Source organism: Amblyomma americanum, chromosome 2, assembly GCF_052857255.1.
Source record: "Amblyomma americanum isolate KBUSLIRL-KWMA chromosome 2, ASM5285725v1, whole genome shotgun sequence".
NCBI classification, from domain to species: Eukaryota; Metazoa; Arthropoda; class Arachnida; order Ixodida; family Ixodidae; genus Amblyomma; species Amblyomma americanum.
Genome location: NC_135498.1, coordinates 70,570,388 through 70,592,532, shown reverse-complemented (window position 1 = coordinate 70,592,532; position 22,145 = coordinate 70,570,388). Strand labels below are relative to the sequence as shown.

At 49.3% G+C, this 22,145-nt stretch overlaps 1 protein-coding gene across 1 annotated transcript in view; it reads right to left on the bottom strand.

The window, feature by feature from the left end:
- The window catches only part of LOC144118665 (uncharacterized), a 28,307-nt gene extending 7,690 nt beyond the window's left edge, over window positions 1–20,617 (bottom strand). The window contains exons 1-2 of the mRNA XM_077651533.1: window positions 20,462–20,617; window positions 9,510–9,569 (exon numbers count right to left, since the gene is read on the bottom strand). Of these exons, the coding sequence (XP_077507659.1) occupies window positions 9,510–9,569; window positions 20,462–20,523 (122 nt within the window). The 5' untranslated portion in view covers window positions 20,524–20,617. The remainder of the gene's footprint in view (window positions 1–9,509; window positions 9,570–20,461) is intronic.
- Between the last annotated feature and the right edge of the window lie 1,528 nt (window positions 20,618–22,145).

Here is a 22,145-nt window from a genome sequence, read left to right as displayed (position 1 = left end):
GTCCCGTTCTAGCGAAAAATCACTGCATTCTTTCAAATTCTATCACACGTATCACACATCACAGGTAAAAACATGCACCTGCAGATCGAAATGAACAAGGAATCAGATAACTCGCGTGCAAAGTGGTACACAACTGCGACCCAGTGCCAAATTGGAAGCCAGACAATAAAGCTGTAGACGCGAATTTTCTGCTCAAGCAAGGTCTGTTTGTATTGCATGCTGAAGAGGATTCTAGGCAGAGAGAGAAAGAAATACACATCCTCACTCTGTATATTACATTTCCTCTATATTTCATTGTGCTGAAACCCAGACAACCAGACTCCTCCGTGGAACTTACCCGGACAAGAGGGGTGCATAATCGACAAGTCATAAATAGCGTCACAGGCAAGTTTACAAAAAAAAGGAGGGGGCTCTCTAGTTTGGCCTCTGATAGTACCGTTCCGTTGGCAGAGACCACATGGCCGAGAATAAAAACACACCAAGAAATATCCAGCAGCCAAAAGTGTTCATAGAGGAACTCCCGAAAGCGATGGCCTCCTCGGTAGCACGGGAGACAAGCAAGGCAAATTTTGCGGTGTCAGCTTGAGAGCTCCGGCTCCCAGCATGGTCCAAAGCCGTAGGCGACACCACACCAGGAGGCCGACAACGAGCATTTAGCACCATCGCAAAGAAGCAAGCCACCTCATTGACTCGGGTGCAGGGTGGTGTCCCTGTGGCCGAACTGAAACTGACATACTATCTCATTCACTGTAACGAAGACGGCTTAGGCTCCATTAATAAGAAGTTTTAGGGTATTCTGGTCGACGTGGATGTGATAATCTACTTTGTGGCAGCCTTCGAATAGGAAGACAACACCTCTGATGCCGATTTGTGCTACACTGCCGCTACATCAAGATACTTCAGGTGGCCACTCCAGCTGTGCATGTTGCCAACCTTTCTACACTCGGTACTATATAGCGGACGGCAGCAGCCTCAATATCCTCCCAGGGCACAAACCGTCGCACGACAAAGCCATGTCGGCTTGCGGCTTCCGAGATTGGACCTGCTTCGCTCAGACGGCAGCGTGTCCTGCTGGCAAGCCTTTTTGCAGGAGTACCGACATACCGTTCATACTACCATAACATCTATATTTACATTACTTGAAGACTCTGCTGAGTGGACTGGCCCCAAAGGCAATCCCAACGATTCAAGCTAGAAAAACAATGTACAGGAGACGCCATCGATATCTTAGACGTTCGCATTGGCAGCCATCAGCTGATCGTACACCATTACTTGGCCGACATCCGGGCCCTTAAGATCGTCAGTTCGCCAAGGGAGGTAGCTGAAGTAACTGAGCGATGCGATCGACGTTATCTGTTACTGCCCGCGCACATTATTTTTATGCAGCACAAAATCCACGATTTATTTCATCGGTCAGAAAAGCGGCACGCTGTATACCCAACCCCGGCAAGTTGCAGCACTCCTAAGCCCGTGTCCCAGCCCTCTTCGTGACAGTACTGGACCTTTCCTTTCTCCTTACTCGGCGAGGGAGGAGGCTCCACTTTCTGGAAAAGGAATACAATCCCTATGAGGTCGTTGTGCGGGGAAGTGTGGGGCGTTGGGCGCACACTTATCTCAAGGTAAAGGAGTAATGCCTGGTGCGCCTACCGCCTCCCGTTACAACCCCCCCCCCCCTTGCCAGAATGCGTGGGGTCGCACCCTACAACTCCGTCAACTCCAGTGGGTAAACGAGCTCCGCGGGTCTTCGGAAGACCGCGACGTGAGAGTCTGGTCTCGCAAGAAAGTACCGTATTGTCCCTATCTTTGAACACCTTCTCCACTCTCCCGAGCTTCCATAGCAGGCGGGGAAGTGGTTCTACAATTAGCACCAGGTCTCCGAGTTTAGACAAAGGAACCTGCTTTGAGGTGTGTCGAGTATGCTGCTGTTCACTCACTGAGGTACACCGCTCTTCAGGCCTCCAAGAATTGGTTCTGTAACCTTCTCCTCTGGCGCCGAAACAAGCGAACAATCTCTGGTGTCGAAGCGCGCGGCTCGCCATCCGCCGTCGGCGGAGTCGTTAGCCACCTCCTGAGGGGAAGCTTGATGTCACTAGGGTGTTACCCTCTTCCACCTCGTTGCACACATAAATGAACAGCCGAGAATCCACCACGGCTTTAACGTCGCAAAGGATAATGGCTAAGTTTTCAGTTTCTAGGCATTTCTTTCCGATCACTTTTTTTTAATGCCACCTTCATCGAGCGCACATTCCTTGGACAGAAACCACCCTGACATGGCGTTCACTCCACAACGAAGCGCCACTCTAGCACATGCAAAATGATACACGACATCGGGGTGCCGCATCGTACTCCACAGATTGATTAGTTATCTTGCTTCTCTCCTGAAGGTCTGCGCGTTGTCCGAATGTATGATATGGCACAGTCCCCTTCGCTACACAAACCTTCGGAATTCGAGCAGAAAGGTGCTTGTCGACATGCCATTGACAAACTTCCGGTGCACTGCTCACGGGACTGCCCAAGTAAACAGAGCAATGTAAGCTTTACACGGGCGATCATTATTCTTTACATATAGCGGTTGCGAAAGGTCCGATGGCGTTGTCCGGTCTTCTCGTGGCGGTCCCGGCAGAGCACTTAGCGGCGAAGCACTGAACCGTTGACAAGAGACGAAAGCACGCATCACCTTTATCACCGCTCTTTGCCGCGCAGGACTCGGTAGCTCTCGAGTAGTTGTACTAGAGTGCCGTTTGCTCCAACATGCAGCATCTGTCGCTCTACGTCGACAGTAGAGTGGAATACCTACGATCCTTCGGCAGTACGGGGGGGGGGGGGGGGTTCTTTACATCAGGTGCCGTATTGGCAGAGCGAAGGCGCCCTTTAATGGTCAGCACTGTGTCTGGGTCGATAAAAAATTAAAATTCCTGCTGAGGAGAGCTAGGTGGGACCTTAGTTCTGTTGGCTTCGCAACGAAGTCCAACAAGAAACGCGGAGCGCAGCTATTATTTCAACCAACGCGCTCTTTGCTTCTGTATTTCTTCTGCTTTCAAGGGGCCCGACCGCTTTTCCGCAGAGCAGACGTAATCGATGAATCGGAGAATCCAGGCTGCCCTTCAATTTAACGTTGACGCTGAACATAACTTCGACAAGTCGAGTAGCTGTTTATCCGGCTTTTTTGTGATGCCAAACACCTCCACTCTCAGTCCTCTGTTTTCAACACCACCGTGCGAAAACTCGCTGTGCATTTCCTGGGGTGACTCTGTGGGCCTCACTGCCAACCATCTCTGTCCCGCCCACCCAGTCCGCGCGCAGACCAGTCGAGAGGCGGAAATGCCTCGCGTCATGAGGTCAGCGAATTTTTCCTCAACTGTGGCTCGCAGAAAGATCGCATGTGTGCGACTCAGACCCGCGGAACACGCCTTGCAGGCGACGAATTTGGCCTGTCACCGCTCGTCAGTAATTTTCCGCTCCGGTCAGAAAGTCGGTTGTGTGGTGTTCTAGCTCGTTGCGGTCATATCCTCTAACTGCAGCCAATCATCCCATTTTATGGCGAAAGCTACATTACGCTAGCATTTCGAGCCTTCAGCTTGGCGGCGCTGCAATGGTGTGGCGGTCACGCCATGCGGCCACGTATTAGTCACGTGGTGCGTTGTTGGTCACGTGGTTGGTCACGTGGTGCGGAGAAGCTGCCGGTGGCGTGGAGCACCGGCGAAACCGAAGGAGGGGGAGTGGAGAGGGGGAAAGAGGGAATGATGTTCAGGGACGAAGATGATTAAAGAACACCTAGTGAAACGGAGCGGCGAAAGACTGACTTTGCAATTCGATTGAGCGAGTTCCACTCGGCCAGCTGTAGCTATCGCTTCACTCCAGGTTTAACCCGAGCTAAACCACAGCCATTTTTTTCCAAGGGAATTTTGTCTGGGCTTGAGAGATCCTGTTCATACATAGTAGGAGTTTCGAGAGCGTCAATCTCGTACCTTCTGTTGTTTCGCCTGCTTCGCAAAGCGAACTGCACCCTTCGAAAAGTACGTTCTAGTTTGTCACCTCCAAACACACCGGCTGTAAAGATATCGGTACCGAGCAGCTTGCAGTTCAGGTCCTTTGATACCTGTTCGGCAATAATGGAGCGCTGGCTACCAGTGTCAAATATAATTCTGGCCAGGTTTCTCCTCTTCTGACTCTCGGCACATACTGTCACAGTTTGGAGCAGAACAGCTGGTGTCGCATTATACTCCTTTGCTTGCAGGCTGACTGGAAGAGTGCTGTCGTCTGTGCCCTGTAGCTTTCGTGCGATTTAGCGTCTTGGTGGTCGGGAGTGAAGCTCGGCTCGCATATCGTTGAGGCATTCCTACCGCGACATTTTCTGATAGGTAGCATGCTCTTTCTCATCCTCAAAACATCGGCCGTGCTCCCGTAACATGCATTTGTTCTCTGACAGTTAACTTACAGCGGTGTGATTTTCTGTCGCTTCCTGTTTCGACTTGCGCAGAAAGCATTCCACATCTTTCATTGTGTCATGCAAGGCTGCCGATAAGATGTGTCGATGCTTTCCAGGATATGCTGCGTGCTTCTCCAGTTCATGTGCCTGATTACGGGACATGGGCTTACCGGTTGTTTCGTTGGGTTGGTCTCTGCCTGCGTTTTCTCGGCTCTCAACTTGGAACCGAATTAATTCCAGAAGTGCACTTAGCTCTTTCTTATGCATTGGCTCTGTTCCTGTTTCGGAGCTGGTGTCGATGGTTAAGGTGTTGCCGTTGCTGGGGCTCTCTGCGTCTTTCGAACCCACCATCCTGTTGTGCAGCAAACTCCGGTCGTTCGGAAGCACCCGGAGCACTAAAGGACGAAGAATTCAGCAGTATGATTCTTGTCCAGCACCCTACGGCTCGTATCTGAGCTTGAGAACCATCATACTAGCACAGCAGATGGCGGGTGTTGCCTACCGATGACACCTGTGCGGGAGCCATGAAGCCCTGTTTATGATCCTGGATAAGGATGGCTTGACCACCAAAACTACTGCTTTAGGATCACAATGCCGTGACTGTTGCAACCTACGTGGTAGAAATCTTTGGAGCCCTTCACTACGGCACACCTCATAGCCTGAGTCGCTTTCGCGCGTTTAAACCCATAAACCTGAACCGATAGCACTCCGCCGCAGGCTGCAACCACGTGGAGGCAAATGCTCCTCCTGTCAGTGCAGTTGGGAAATATTTGAATTTCTCGGCTGGTTATAGACCCGAGATCTTCTGGATCGCTGTTTTGAATGGCTGCCAAAATGGCCGCCAATTTTTTCTTTCATCGTCAAATTTCAGGAGTTCTAATTTGCGGCGTTTTATATTGACCGAATGCTGCATGCTCGATATCAGCCTGCCGGAGAGGAGCCTCCAACGAACAGAACAGCGCTAACTTGAATTCCGCAGAAAATAATGAACTCACTAGTAACAAGAAAAGGCAGCGCTAAGTAAAGCTTTCGGACAAGGTGGCTGACCGATCACCAGTGTATGTAGATCATAGGCGTCTTTAACAACGGCAGTTACACAAAGTTCATAAGAACAAACGCATAGACAAAGTTTGGACTGCATGCCCTGAAAACCGGAGATTTCACTAACAAAGCTTCCTTTGGCAGTATGGAGGCATCGAGGAGCAAATATAATTTGGTGCTTCTGCATTTGAGAGGCCAATTTGGCAACATGGAACACGCACACGTACATGCAACACGTGCCAACTAGCCCGTCAGAAAGCCTTACTAAAGCATATATACGTGTGCCTCGGAACGTTAATGAACATTAGGTTGCTAGCCAGCGCATTGTTTCTGTCTGATCTCTCTGTCCCGTCTCTGCTCTATTCGGTTGACACTTCGTCTTTAATAAATATGCTTAGAATAATATCGTTCATCCTGGCTCTAAAAAGATGTTTCAACAGGACTTGTCGGGCTAGTTGGTTGATCATAATGCAAAAAAGACGAACTGCGCAACAAGAACACGGACGAAAGGGAGGCAGACACACACTAACGCAGACTTACAAATTTACTAAAGGAAGGAATACAAGGCAAATATATATAGCGATCCCCAACGCACTTCAAATCTGATCAATATGGCACGTGACAATCTGCCCTGGCGATAAACAGACCACACAAGAACCAACCGCTTACAAGATAATCTTATACCGGGCCGGCCCTTTCTATGAAAACAAAAAGCAAAGGAACGCTTAGCGACAGTGCACACTTGAGAAATACGCGTTCTGCAAAGTAAGAAAATTCATAACAAAACCACACCACTGTAGCCATCTGATACCACTGAAGCTCGAACAGCTTACAAGCGCAGGTGCTGACACCAAACCAAGAGACGAAGCACTCCCCCTTTTGAAAGCAAACAAAACGGGAAACAAAAACAACCACATCGGTCATCGTCAAAAAAAAAACAGTGAAAAAAGGCACCAGGTCAAAAAGGTAAAAAACAAAAAAAAAAACAAAAAAACCATGAATCAGCTCAACAAGCTACGTCACAAAACCAGTGAAAATAGGCACCGAGTCATTTAAAAAAACAAAAAGATGAAAGACGGGACAACAGTTTAAGACAACAACGGTTTCAAAAAAGGGGGGTGAATGAAATCCAAAGCGTAGGAAAACATCTCAAACCATGACAGAACCGAAACAAAACTGAGATCGCTAATCAAATGAACAACGAAAGCATCAAACGCAATCAGGAGGCACTGCTCAATCACCAGGGCACAAACAGGCCCCTGGGCTACACATGCCTCCGCAAAAACGAAAATTCTTTGGATGATAAGGAAATGGAAGAATTTTCGTTTTTGCGGGGGCATGTGTAGCCTAGTGGCCTGTTTGTGCCCTGGTGATTGAGCAGTGCCTCCTGATTGCGTTTGATGCTTTCGTTGTTCCTGATGTCGTTGTTCCTAAGGTTTCCTGACCCCTCCCCCTTCTGTCTGTCTCTGTGCTGCTTCCTTTCTATTTAAGGAATCAGTTGAAGTCATCGCGTTTGTAGTTTTTCCTCATGTCCTTGTCTAAAACGTAGCGCTTTTTCCTCTCTTTCCAACGCCAGCACTTTAGCGCATGAAAAGCCTAGACAATTGCTACGAACCCCCATTATATGCCTCGAAGTAGACAGTTTCCCACCCCAAGCTAGCTTCCGGCGCCGCCAGTCTTCAATATGTTTGAAGGGCGATGTACACCTGAACCAAGCTTAGCACCTGAAATAATCGTTCATATGTCTGACAACCAGCTGCTGGGAAGTTTTTCACCTTTCTCTGTAAAAACGACTGCCAGGCGCTGAGGAAATTCAGCAGAGATGCTGCAGCTCACGACCATTTGGTCTTATATCGCATAAAGTCAACACCAGCTGGCACTTTATCTAATCTGATACGCCACCCAAGAAGCCAGCACGGTTTCTGAACAGTGTACTGTTGTCCACAATCTCTTTACAACAAATCATGTCTTTCCGCAGGGTCGACATCACGCCATAAATAAGCCATTGTGGCGATTCACTAGCTCAGCCATTGCTCTGAAAGAATGAAAGAACATTGCCCAATGGTACTGCAGCAGAACCCGCGAAATTGTTCGCTGAATATATCCTGCACAGAACAGCGCCCAGAATGCGTGTAGGTCGTGGACAGGGGAGCAACGTTCACGTAGTAGCAAACGCAAGCCATTGTGTAGCATACTCACGCAAGCCAACCGGTGACAACTGAGTAATGCCCGCTCATGAAAAGCATGAACAAGCTCTTAAGCAATATTATTGCTGACATCTTTGTCATGCACACGGTGCTGAAGAACGCGGCCTGGTGCGTTGTTCTGACTCTTTTTTCCTTCGTCTATGACACCAGTGTAGAGCAGAAAACAAAGGATGAGCCCATTTATATGTCACCTTATAACAAACTCCGAACATAACGCTCGCCGCAATGCCCCCGAACATAGCTGACAAACCCAAGCTTGCAGAAGCCTCTTGCCTATAACGGGCAAACGAGTTTCAGCAACTCGTCTGGATTCCCATCGAAGACAAGGAGAGAGAACCAAAGCCAAAAACAGACAGAGCTGGCGAGACAAGCAGTGTAACCCAGGTAACCTGGAGTAGGATCTGACAGCTGCTCATTGTTTCGCATTTCTATGATACCTTCTTACACGTTAACGAAGTCATATAATATCTTTGACAACTGCGGGAAGCGAAATACGTGGCTGAGACCGACGGCAGCTGAGCGCCGCGACGGATGCTCCGAGCTGGTTAATCATGAGCCTGGAGAATTTGCAGCTGCATTAACGGGCGCCAGTGTTCTTAATATTGCCTTCTTTCAGACAACCGATCTCTGCTTTTTGAAGAAAGCAATGCTTCAAAGATATCTCATGTCTGCTTATTGATGTTCTTTTCAAACTTCGCCGGCACAGGTACTCATCGTTTTGTTTTTGTTGTGACTGTCTTTGCCACGCGCAATAAAATTTTTGTAAAAGAATTCGACCGGGCCCAGCAGTTTTTACGATGTGTTATGTTGTTTGTGGTGTTTCATGCACGTTTACAAATTTTGAATACATTGAGGCTGAGATCAGCTAATATTCGTAACACTAATACAGTCGAATCGAAGGGATACTTTTCCCGTTGCACAGTTTTTTTGGGGAACAACTTAGAGCAATTAGAACTCTTTTCTAAGGCTTCTTGATACATTCTGCATGTACTCAAGACCACTGGACCACTTTACTTCATTATTCACAATCCTCCACTTTCGGCACTTGTTTCCGTTCCGCGTGTTACGCGGTTTCTGTTGTTTTAAGGCTTTCTTTCGATTTGGCATACATTTTTTAACGCGTCCTAATCCAAGTTTGTTCAAATAGCCTCATGTGACAAGGACATTGTAACTTCACCACTCATTAAATATAAAAAACGAAAGCCATTTTATCTTCTTGCGCGGGCACCTTGTGACTTATGTCCACTGTCATGTCAAAAACTATTTATGCATATTTTGTCGAAGAGGCAATCATTTTGACAAATATTCGTGCTTTTGCAGGGTAACTTCTTTCCCACTGCACATTTAAACAATATATCTAGTGATTGAAGGGAAGAGTAGAAGTTAGCAATCAAGACATTACAGGGATTCAAAGCAAGACCGTGCGAGAAATTCTGTTACACAGCTGACCAGCTTCCATGCATCAATCTTTGTAGCGTTGTATTACAGAGCACAAGGCCACGGGATCGCGTCCCGTCCTGGGCGGCCCCATTTCTATTGAACCTATTTGGGAAAGGCCCGGTGCCCTTCACGGGGTTAAAGAACGCTGGAACTCCAGGTGGTCACATTTTCTGGCAGCCTTTCAATTTGGTGGTACTTTCTATCTCCCTCCTTTTACCGCCTCCTCTTTCACCTATCTCATGGCTCAGTGAAGACGCAGAGCCTGGCTGAAGAAGATTGTGAGCCCTTTCGCGTCTATGGAAATAGGAGTGGTTATTCATCACACTCAGAGCACTCTTTTAGAAGCCCAAACGTCAAAAATGAAGAAATTCGAGTCGCTATGTATGAATTACCGGTGGCCCCCCAAATTTGAGGCGCCTATTGGTGGACTGGAGTCTGGTGGAAGTCCGGACCTGAAAATAAACAAAACAATAGCGAGTAGTTGGAGCGAAAATATTCCGTGGAAGTCTCCCCTATAATACAATGTATGGCTATGTTAGCTATATGTTCCATGTGATTAGAAGCAAAACTAAATATCTGGCATGTAGTTTTGCGCTCTCAACACGTAACATCGCGCATCACTTCTAGTCACCAAAAAACTGCATTATCATTATCCTGCGAACTTACCATGCGAATAATCGGGTTTGTGGCAAGCAGACACCACAACGTTCTTTGCGAAGGTTCACGATAACGCTCCGCCGCTTCTGTGTTTGTTTTTGAAATTTTCAGAAAACTGCACATTTGTTATCTAAAATGGTGTGACTAATGATGAAACAAAGCAAAAGTGAGAGACCCAGCTAATGTGATTCCAACGATCTGCAAGTGCATACCTTGCTACCTCCATTGCCGCCTTTGTTTCCTTCCTTTCGAGAAAAAATGGCTTGCCAACACTGCGTTAAACTCCAAAGCAATCATGCTCTCGCTCTCTTGCCCAAATTGCAATCGCTGCGCGCGATCCGTCGATCAATAAGAGTGACGGTTGCTCATGCCGAAAAAGATTAACCTTGCTGCACAACAAAAGGACAAATCTTGTAGATCGCCACCTGCGTAAAATACCAGGAGAGCAGGCAACCTTTTATTGGTTACCCTTCGATGATGCATACCAACGGACATCGTTCAAGCGTGTGCTGCGTTCACCTCACAGGAGGCCCAGAATAACTGTAGGCACTTCTACTTGCTACGATACAGTTAAGATAAGCACAAGCTTTATCAGGCGGCCTGGGCAAACAGGAGGATGAAGCTTCTTATGATTTTTCAAGCATCGTGCATAAGCAGAAAGCCAGACTCCTTCACCTCTGGGAGCTACCCATCTCACCATTCCTCCTAGAAAAAAGTACCGTTTTCCTGAATACTCTGTTTACTGATATGTAAAGACCGTATGTTAAACAAAATTAGTGTACCCGCTAGCATATCGTAATTCAACTTATTTATGATTAACGACGTATGTCCTTTGACCTTCACGGAGTAGCACCTCAAATATTTAATTTTTTGTTTAAGCTCTTGTCTGGGCTTTGAACTCATATTTTCCAGTTGAAAACTTCGCTTAGTCAGGGAAAAGCTAGAGGGGACATTTAAGCTCCGCCTTGACGAATACCACTTGCCCATATATGCCGACATGCCTTTTATGCATAATTCTTCTTTCTTTCTATTCATACATCAAGGGGAGTGCAAATACAACGGCTGATAAAGTCGTCCTCTGGTTAATCAATGCGCCACTGCCCCGGCAGGTGGCCGTTTCAATCAAAGCCACCGCTATGTCTCGTGAGCCCCAGGGTGCTATTCCAGTCCTCCCGTAAGGCTCATGCGCAGAGTGATTCTGGGCAGGTGCCAACTGCATTGAGTTTGCTGAATAAATTTCATTTCCTCGTGCCACGGGGGGCAGGTAGCCCGCAGTTCGGTAGGCAGGTTACCACCTGCCACGGTGGCAGGTTGTGATGACTTCAAAAGTTCACGTGAACTTGGTAGCAGGCGGGCCAACTGTTTTTCTACATTACGGCAGCATTTCGAGCCTTCAGCGTGGCTATGACACGTGGCCATAGCAGCGGCGCGTGACCAGCCACGTGGTGCGCAGCAGCTTCTGCTGCTGCTGGCGGCGCGGGGCGCCGGCGAAATTGAGCTGCAACATCTGTGCGCATGCGCCGTGTCAAGTGGGATGAAGATCCCACTTGAAGTGGGATCTCATCCTCAGTTTTTATGTGCCGTCGGTTGGAATCGCTGTCGCGAGCTATCCTACAACTTCCCCAGCAGCTGAATCGTACGAGGAACGAAAATTCGTGGCACCTCCGGGGACAATTGAATCACGAACGGTTGCGTCACAGCTGTGATATGCAAGTCTGCGAAAGGCATACCATTAAAGGTACATATGCCATCAGCTTGGGTCCCGGTCGTGAGAAAGTCTACAACTTAACCAAGAGACTTATGCTATGTGCGACGAGACATCGTATAGCAGCACCAAGAACTCTCTACGATGAACGCTTCCGCGACAGTTTTGATAAATCGAGAAAACTGGCGCAGCATATATGTCGGCCAGTTATACAGAGGAAAAAAAAGGAGGGGGAGGAGGGCTACTCCATGCATCTGTTGAGCACGCCTTCGTCGCTCTCGCCGATTGGGATGGCTAGACGATGCCTGTTGCGACGCCATCTTTTTAGGACCATCGCAACGCCTGAACGACTGTCGCCGACGGAATTTCGTCTATTGGGGCTAGTAAGGTTTTCGCATTAAAATTCAGCGACATTTTTCCGCACTCTAGCATACCAATGCTGAAAAGCAGTGTGGTGGCTTCTTGCTTGAGGTAAAAAAAAATTGGGAGGACGCTTAACCTTCGCCTTGAGTATAGACGCCTTAGAACCTTCTACTCATTTTTGCTCCAACATTGCGACCACCAGGTTGCCATGACTGGATATTTACGCGTAGGCAAGGGTAACCTGCAACTTATACTGGTGCAAGTCCAGCTTTCTGGGGCACAAATTTTGAATTGGAAAATTGTAATACGCTGTTATGGAAATATTGAAGGTATTGATCCATTATTCTGATATGTTGCATAATATTTCTTTTAAAGTGGTTCCACCGATTGCATCGAAGAGTTAAAACTCCCACAGAAAGCCAATGTGGAACGTCCTGAAGATAGCAAAAACGAGAATAGAAAAAATTCAAGGCTGCCGTCGGCTGATCTGCTGATATATTGCTTGTTATAGTGAAAACTTGCATTATATGAAACATTGCGCTCATAAACGGTGTCCCGCTCAAAAATGATTTTTTTTTTTCAGAATTGCTGGGTACTGAGAAGCTTTTGGGTGGAGTTATAAGGTGGTGGTGATGGACAATTAAAGTGCAAGTGTTGCCAAGTCCTATTCTGGGCAGAGGTCATATTTTCGTTGTTACGTTTTTAAGCCTTTTTCCTGTGGTTGAACTTTGATTGGCATACACTGACTATTCATCGGATCTCTTCAAGTGAATAATCAAGTCTCGTTCAGCTGTATTGAAACTTGAAATTTATTTTCTTACAGGTGCACAAGCGCAGAGGCACCTTGATACGAGACATGCGCCTCTTGTACACCATGTCGATGCCCTACCTGTATGTCGTCGATAGATGCCTGCGCATATTGAAGGCATTTCATCCCTTTCTTCTCACAGCACTCTTGCTTAATAATAATTTTACTTCAAATAGGAGTTTTGCTGTTGGTACCTGCAGAGGTAGTTTCCTCTGCAACACTAACGTTAAGTACATTTCAGTTTGACTATCACTTTCGTCAAAGGCTATTCCTTAGGGGCCGATGAGACGTTTTTGGACTCATTCGAGTTTATATCACACAAGTAGAATATAACTCAATACTGCCGCGGTGGCTCAGTGACTATGGGACTCGGCTTCTGAACTGTTATACGCGGGTTCGATCCCTGCCGCGGAGGTCGAATTTCGATGGAGAGGAAATTCTAGAGGCCCGTTTGCTGTGCGATTTCAGTGGAGGCTCAAAAAACCCCAGGTGGTAGTAATTTCCGACGCCCTTCACTGCGGCGTCCCTCATAGCCTGAGTAGCTGTTGAACGTTAAACCCCCTAAAATCGAATCAAGGGAAATCAAATCAGAATATAACTCTGTCTCATATAAACTGCGCACAAGGCGCTCACTATTAAGTTCTAAAAGTGAATAAGGACATTTGAGACCGACAAGAAATAATGACCGACAATTTCTCTATTAGGTAACGCCAAATTTGAGCGCAGTTCCTGACACGCCACCTGACAAGGTGGGCAGGTGGCGCGTTACGCCTATAACGCTACCGACGAGTACGACGCGGAATGCAGGAACGAGCTCCTAAGACTTGCGCTCTAAAAATTAACAAAAGCTTTTTGTAACTGGATATTTCACCTCTACTATAGTCTGACCCTCGTCATCATCATGCGCGAGGTCGCACTGGCATGGATCCTTTTACCCGGTCGCCTACGGTAACTGAGCACCGTTGAAGCGTTTCGGAAGCCTTTTTAGCGATCCTCAGATACTGAAGCTAACCAACCTGCATCCTCCTTTATCGCTAACATCTCTTCCCACAACCAATTGACACATTCTGACCGCGCTCACCCTCTACGGCTCTCCTTTACTGGAGATCAACCATATGGTCGCCGACAAACGTAGGGCGGCACGAAAAAGGGCTTTTTTAATCCGAAGGCCAGAAACCCAGCAGCGCGCGTTCGAACGGGAGCGTCCTCTTCTTCGCTCCCACACGAGCCCAGTAATGCCGCTCGGCCGCATGGCGGCGCTCGCAGAATGTGAGCAGTGTGGCATTGCCACCCTCCTTTCAAGAGGCATCGCCTCGATGCCTCCGGCAAGGGGGATAAAGAGTGTGGAGACACCGAAAGTGCGATGGCGTGTGGTGGCCGCACTGAATGTGAACTCCGGGAGGGGCTAACGGGCGTAATACGGTTTCATGCGGGACACGTGGACGACTTCGGACTTTGGCGGGCGAGAAGACCGGACAACTCCTTGCGGGTACACTTCATAGTTCTCATCGCTGAGTTGACGTAGCACCTCGTAGGGGCCGAAGTAGCGCCGCAGAAGCTTTTCAGAGCGACCGCGTACACGTATAGGGCTCCATACCCAGACGTGCTCGCCGGGTTGGTAAATCACCTCCCTGTGGCGGAGGTTCTAACGCCGGGCGTCAGTTGTCTGCTGGTGGCGAATGCGTTGTCGAGCAAGGTGGCGAGCGGCTTCTGCATCGCGAACGAATTGGTCAGCGCCTGGGACAGACGAGGGGGTACAATCCGGGAGCAGCATGGCGTCAAGCATGGTCAGGGCATCTCGGCCATACACCAAACGGAAGGGGGTGAAGCGCGTCGTTTCTTGGAGGGCGGTGTTGTAAACGTGATGTAGGGAAGTATTTCGTCCCAGTTGCGATGGTCAGCGTCGACATACATAGACATCATATCTTTGATGGTCTTGTTCAGCCTCTCAGTAAGTCCATTCGTTTGAGGATGGTAAGCAGTCGTTTTTCTATGACTGGTGCCACTAAGACGGAGGACCTCGTGTGTAAGAGCCGACGTAAACGCGGTTCCCCGGTCAGTTAATACAACCACGGGGGCGCCGTGGCGAAGCACGATGTGGTGAACAAAGAACTGTGCAATTTCAGCCGCGGTGCCACGGGGAAGAGCCTTGGTTTCACAATAGCGGCTTAGGTAGTCCGTGGCAACAACAATATACCGGTTTCCCATGGAAGACACCGGGAATGGGCCCAGTAAGTCCATGCCGACTTGTTGGAATGGAATTTGCGGTGGATCAATTGGCTTGAGAATGCCGACCGGTTTTGTCGGTGGTACCTTCCGCCGTTAACACTCACGGCAGGTTCGAATGTAGCGTTGGACGACCGCAGCAAGCCGTGGCCAGTAGTACTTGTGGCGGAGGCGTCCCAATGTGGAAAAACCGAGGTGGCCAGAAGAAAGGGCGTCGTGGCATGCAGCGAGAACTCCCTTACGAAGCACGGTTGGGACAACGAGGAGATAGGCAGTGTCGGTCGGACCGTAGTTTTTTTTGTAGAGGACTCCATCTATTAAGCAAAACGACGAAAGTCCGCGCGAGAAGAGTCTGGGCGGAGGCGGAGCGGTTCCTTCGAGGTACTCGATTAGAGGCAGCAGTTCGCAGTCGGCCCTCTGGTGGTGGGCAAGGTCGGATGTGGTGACAGCGCCGAGGAAAGCAGAATCGTCGTCGGACTCATCTGGTGGGCACTGAAGAGGAGCTCGGGAGAGACAGTCTGCATCGCTATGTTGCCGACCCGACTTATAAACGATGGTGACGTCGAACTCTTGCAACCGAAGGCTCCACCGTGTAAAGTCGCCCCACCCCGATGGATCTTTGAGGTTCGCAAGCCAGCACAAGGAGTGATGATCGCTGACGACTCGAAACGGGCGGCCGTACAGGTATAGACGAAATTTTGTGATTGCCCACACAACAGCGAGGCACTCCTTTTCCGTTGTGGAATAATTCACTTCGGAACGGGACAAAGTGCGACTTGCGTATGCGATCACGCTCCACACCGTCTTGCCACTGCACAATCACCGCACCTAGGCCCACATTGCTGGCATCTGTGTGCAGTTCCGTGTCGGCCTGCTCGTCGAAGTGGGCAAGGATAGGCGTAGATTGGAGGCGGGCCTTAAGCTCTATTAAAGCTTTTTCCTGATCTTGGCCCCAGAAAAAGGGTTCGGAGTCTTTTGTCAGGCGAGTCAGCGGCTCTGCGAGCTTGGAGAAGTTTTGAACGAACCTCCGATAATAGGCGCAAAGCCCCAGGAAACGCCGCAAGCTTCGTTTATCTGTTGGCTGGGGAAATGCAGCAACGGCGGCGGTCTTTTCTGGGTGGGGGCTAACGCCCTGAGCGCTCACAATGTGGCCAAGAAACTTGAGCTCCCGAAATGCGAAGTGGCACTTTTCAGGTTTGAGAGACAGAGCCGCATAACGAATTGCTTCGAAGACGGCACGCAAACGTTTCAGGTGCTCCAAGAACGTGTCGGAGAAAATCACGACGTCGTCGAGATAGACAAGGCAGGACTGCCACTTCAGGTCAGTTAGTACGGTGTCCATCATACGTTGGAACGTCGCAGGGGCTGAACACAAGCCGAAAGGAAGCACCTTAAATTCGTACAGTCCGTCAGGAGTAACGAAGGCGGTCTTGTCTCGGTCACGTTCGTCGACCTCGATATTCCAATAACCGCTACGAAGGTCGAGTGACGAAAAGTAGGTAGCATGGCGGAGGTGGTCTAATGAGCCATCAATGCGCGGCAGTGGATAGACATCTTTTTTGGTAACGTTATTGAGACGTCTATAATCTACACAGAACAGTAGGCTGCCGTCCTTCTTTGCGATGAGAACAACAGGTGACGCCCAGGGGCTCGTCGATGGTTGTGTGACGTCGTCGTGGAGCATTTCGGCAACTTGGCGGCGGATAGCATCGCGCTCCTTCGACGAAACACGATAAGGACGCTGACATAGCGGTCTCTGGTCACTGTCGACGATAATACGGTGCTTAGTTATTGGCGTCTGGCGAACCTTGGATGTTGATGCAAAACAGTCGCGGAAAGAGTCAATAAGGCTTTCCACGCGGCGTTTCTGATTGGTCAGAAGGTCAGGGTTCACGTCGGTCCCAATGGCTGTTGCAGTGTCCTGTTCAGCTATTTCGGGGGCCGTTGTTGATAAGGCACATTGGCCAGCATGCTCGCCAAGTTCTTCAAATGCGCAATCACCGTGTTTTTCGTCAAATGTTGGGGTTCACAACTAAAGTTGGTCACTAAGAGCGTGGTACGCGCGTGAACAAGGTCGACAAGGGCGCGAGCAACGCAAACTTGCCGAGACAGTAGCAGCGACATATTCGCTTCGGTAATGCCCCGAGTACCGGAGCTGGTATTACACTGGACTGTGACAAACTTGCTTGCTCTCGGCGGTATCGTTGTGTGGTCATCAGAGATGCGTAATGGTGCTCTGTGCGGCTCGGGGTTGGTATCAACGGCTCGCTGTGTCGAAAACGATACCAATTGCTCGTGCAGGTTGATGACCGCCCCATACTCTTTAAGGAAGTCCATGCCGAGAATCAGTTCTTTAGAGCACTCTCGTAGCACGGCGAAGGAGTCAGTGAAAGTTGCACCGCGGATCTTTATACGGCTGGTGCAGACGCAAACCGGCCTTACCACATGGCAACCAGCTGTGCGTATCTGCGGCCCATGCCAAGGTGTTAGAACCTTTCTGAGGGTTGCGGCTAGGTTACTACTCATGACAGAAAAGTCGGCTCCGGTATCGACGAGTGCAGATACGTCATAGCCATCGGCGGCAACAAGAATTTCGGCGGCGGAAACAATTGTTTGACAATTTGTCGGCGAGGTTTTTGGTGCCGTCGTCGATGGGGTCGTCGCTGAGGTCGTCGGTGAGGTCGGCGGTTGGATCGTCTTTAAGGTCGGCGGGTGGGGTCGTCGCATAAAATCGTCGAATGGAGGCTGTTCACTGTCTGCGGCAGCGGCGGTCCTACCCCCAGAGGACGCCGTCTTCAGTTTTCCCGGCGGGGAGACGTGCCTCTGAATTGGCCAGATGATGGTGCATGACTGGGGGGAGGAACTCGTCTTGGAGACGGCGACCTAGACTGGCGTCGTGGAGGCGTTGAGGGCAGCACATTATCGGCCAGGTACTGCTCAATGTCTCGCGGTCTCTCACCATAGCGCGGTCGAGGTGCGCTCGGTGGAAATCCTCTTAATCCCATCCGCCGGTAGGGGCAGTTGCGGAGGATATGACCGGGCTCCCCGCAGTGGTAGCATAGTGGCCGGTTGTTGGGTGTGCGCCACACGTCAGCTTTTCGAACAGGGCGCGGGTCACGCAGCTCGGCGGAGAGAAAGTACCCCTGCGTTTGTTCGTCAGCAGGGCGGAACGCATGTGGAACTGGCGCAGGTCTCCGCAGAGCTTCACTGTAGCTCATGATGTACGGCTCCGGCTGCGATGTCCGTAGGGCTTCGTTGTAGCTGCTGGCGTACGGCTCCGGCTGTGGTGCCGGTGGTGGCTGGACTGCTCGCCGAATTTCCTCGCGGACGGCATCGGCTACAGCTACAACACTGGCAGGTGGAGCATCTAAGCGGAGGTTGCGCAGTTCTTCGCGAACTACACTCCGCACAAGCTCCCGAAGAGCCTCGTCCCTGGCGACTGGCAGGGACGCACAATAGTTGCTGGCCGCAACACTTCCCGGACGACCGTACTGCGCACTGCGTTCCTGTAAGGAACGTTCCATGCCTGTGGTTTCTTTAGCAAAGTCAGCGACGGTTCTTGGTGGGTCGCGTATGAGGCCAGCGAAGAGCTGCTCCTTCACACCACGCATGAGGTGACGCACCTTGGTAGCCTCTGGCATGGCAGGGTCAGCCCGATTGAAAAGACGTGCCATGTCTTCAATAAACATAGCGACGCTTTCGTTCGCCTGCTGTGACCTGGTGCGAAGGGCGAGTTCGGCATTTTCTTTGAGTGCGTTTGTGCTGAAGGTAGCCAGCAACTGACGGCGGAACGCTTCCCAGTTCGTAAAGGATGCCTCATGGTTCTCGAACCATGTCTTCGCAGAGTCTTGGAACGAGAAATAGACGTTTCGTAGTTTTCGGTCGTCGTCCCACTGGTTAAAAGTGGCCACACGGTCAAAGCTGGACAACCAGTCCTCGACGTCCTCAAACCGATCGCCGTGGAAGGATGGTGGTGAGCGAGGGGTGAGAACTACAACGGGCGGGACAGTGCCGGAAGGCTGGCCTGTCTGACTGCCTGTAGTAGACGTCATAGTACGCACCGGCCTCGTCAGTGGCTGACACTCAGGTTGCAGGCCTCGCAGGCGGCGGCTCGCTTTGTGGACGGGTGTTGTGTCCAAGCGTCGCTGATCAGCGTCAGAGTTGCCCTCGGGGTGAGCGTTCATGGAACGATACCCAGCACCTCCACCAAAATGTCGCCGACAAACGTAGGGTGGCACGAAAAAGGGCTTTTTTAATCCGAAGGCCAGAAACCCAGCAGCGCGCGTTCGAACGGGAACGTCCTCTTCTTCGCTCCCACACGAGCCCAGTAGTGCCGCTCGGCCGCATGGCGACGCTCGCAGAATGTGAGCAGTGTGGAAATATTATGAAATATATAGACCAACCCCTTCCGCCTCTCCTGTTTCCTCGCGCCCTGTTTACCCATGGCTCCTGCTCCTTCTCCAGAGCCACTCCCAACCTTACGGACATAGTCTCACAATTCTCAGTCAACGTACTGTTCACCTTCCCACTTTGTCAGTATACCCCATCTAGACAGACTGATTGACACAATCTGCCTCCACGTAACGAGCTTATCCTAATAGGCCGGCGTGACGCACGGTGGTTTCCTTTGGGGCTATGTGAATACGGTAGTGTTCTCTACTACAACTCCTCCCGTGATCTTCAATCGGAGCTCCTGGATTAAACTGTGTCATGGCCCCACGCACGGCTAGCCTACATTCAAGCCATTGCAATTGAAGATGTTTTAACAGTACCGCATTACTCCTCTCCGTACCACCGCAAATTAGAAGGAGTGTGGCTGCTGTATTTTAACGTTTCCAACACAACAATCACCTTTTTGTGCGCATATATATGCAATCGCAACGTCGTTATTAAGCGTGATATCTCAAAACGCAGGCACACAGGTAGAAACACAGCCAGGTTCGATTAGGTGGCGAAGATGAACAAAGGAAATTAAGAGGAATAAAGAAAAATTGATTTTCGCTAATTTCTTATGAAGCATCCTGTGCCACTTACGTAACGCAAGGCAACGCGGATGCTTGGAAAACAGTGCACCTCTTAGAGAATTCCCTCCAATTGTTGGTGCCCGCCGTTTTGGCAAGATTACGCCGCGAGAGAAATATTACTTCTATGCGCGGCAGTGCGAGGAAAAAGCTAAGTGGCACTGCAACATCCGTGCTTTCAGTGACTCTAATGCAATACAATAGCTGCCATACAACGCATGCGACCTGTTTTTGGAGGCTTTTCATTGGGTGCTGAAAGAACTAATTCATAGGATATAATGAAGTGAGATTTATAATTACATGTTCTATACGTCGCTCTGCACATTCATTCCATTATGTACAACATTCAAAAGTTGAGATGTAGAATTAGCAGCAGCTTATTTGCGTGCTGCAATAAACACTCTGGGTTGGTTTGCCCGGTCGCTACAACATGGTTAGTGTTGCGCAGAAAACCTTACACAGGTATGTAATAAATAAGTAAACAAAGGTACTTCGTGGACTGTGTTTAAAATACTATATTTTTAATGATCGCTCTATAGACAAGGGTTAAAAAAAGTTACTTACTCCGTAAGGTCGCAGAAAAGTGCCACAGCAAGCAAAATCAGTTTTTTATTTATCTGTACCATTTTGCAACTGGATCGCAGAATCGCAGCTCTGAGTGTTTTAAAGAAATGGCCGCTATATATAGCGATCTCTTAGAGCCTCCTGTCGGCGCAGTCTTCTTCTACTCTAAAAAGGCGTTGTAAACGCACAATCTGGCTTTCTTGTTGCGTAACGCAGGGCGGGTGGGGAATAAAAAAAGTCAGAGAAAAAGCCGATGTTGAACACCAAACATAATCTGCTCATATCTAATGATGAGGCCTAAGGAATATTAATATGTTGAACAGAGAATTAAGCAAAAATATTCATAATTATGTGAACAGCAATGCGCGATTATGTGCAAAGTTTAAAATATACGGCACAGCTCATTAAATTCATGAATATGCAATTAGGCCTTATTTCGCTGGTTCATTATAATCCTAGTATATTTATCATAAGAACATTTCTGAGAAATAATTTCGTCGTGATTTGTCGCCTTACAAACTTCTCCGCGCACCCAACACCTTTTTTTGTTTTTCAATTGCCAGCTTTGTGAAGATTTCTGTTAACATGCAAATAGTGGCGGCGCATGCGATTGGTGGCCCCAAATGTGCACCCATACGGAATGACTAAAAAGCTATCATTTCAGCATTCCTTCACTGTTTATAGTGTGATCCTTTTATTGCTTGTGTATCCAGGACGCCGGTGCTGTCAAGTTGTTTTTTTAAGCATGAGGAGATGTCAGTCGTGTGAGATAGGCGCGCTTGGATTAATCTTCTACAGGAAATAGAAAGAAAGACTTTCGCCACAGTCAGCACTGTGGATCGTAACGAACTCGCCCGGATTCAGTTGTTCTTGCGGAGAGTTCTTAGCTGAACAGAAATCTTCATCGCCCTTCGTTGCAGGAGGGACCATTCTTAGTGACAAATAAATTGTAATAATAAAAATACTCTGCATCGTAAGGACTCTACAAGGCGAATATTGAGTGGGAGTGAGTTTTATGACGACGATACGAAATTAACTCAAGAAATTCGAAGTGGCACAGAGCGGGTGAGGCGGTACAAAGTTGGCGCCACAGACGTCTCCCCCGCGCTGTATCGTTTCACACTGTCGCACAAATCAGCCCAAATAGCCGCCTTAGAAATTCGACGGGCGCAGTTCGCCTGGCAAAGGCGCGACAACACAGCCCTGGAAGGCAGTGGTTTACTGTGTGACAAGGAGGACTAAATGAAGCAGCGGAATCTGATAAGTGCAAAAAGCACAAGACTCGCCTAGAGGCGAGTAGTCTAGGAGAAGAATACAAGGGCTTTAGCAATACAAAATTTCGGGTCCTGTGCCTCAGCTCTCTGCAACGAGCATCGTGCCAGAGAGCCGATCCTTGTAGTCGTGTGGATTGCATTACCAAAATCTGGACATTGCTTGTGCGCAGCTGCCTGCTCCGCAAACCTTTAAGCGGCGCCTGAATTCGCGGGCTGTCACACAATATATTAGTGGCATGGACCTGAATGATGAAACTACCGCCACATCTGCTCTTATTCTTCCGCGTTTGAACCCTCTGCTAAGGGCCGTGGTCATATCTACCATATTTGTTGGCGAGTGTTGGTATGTTAGGAGCACCCTCAATGATAAGTGCGGCTTCATCGCCAGGATGCCAACCTGCGAGACGCAA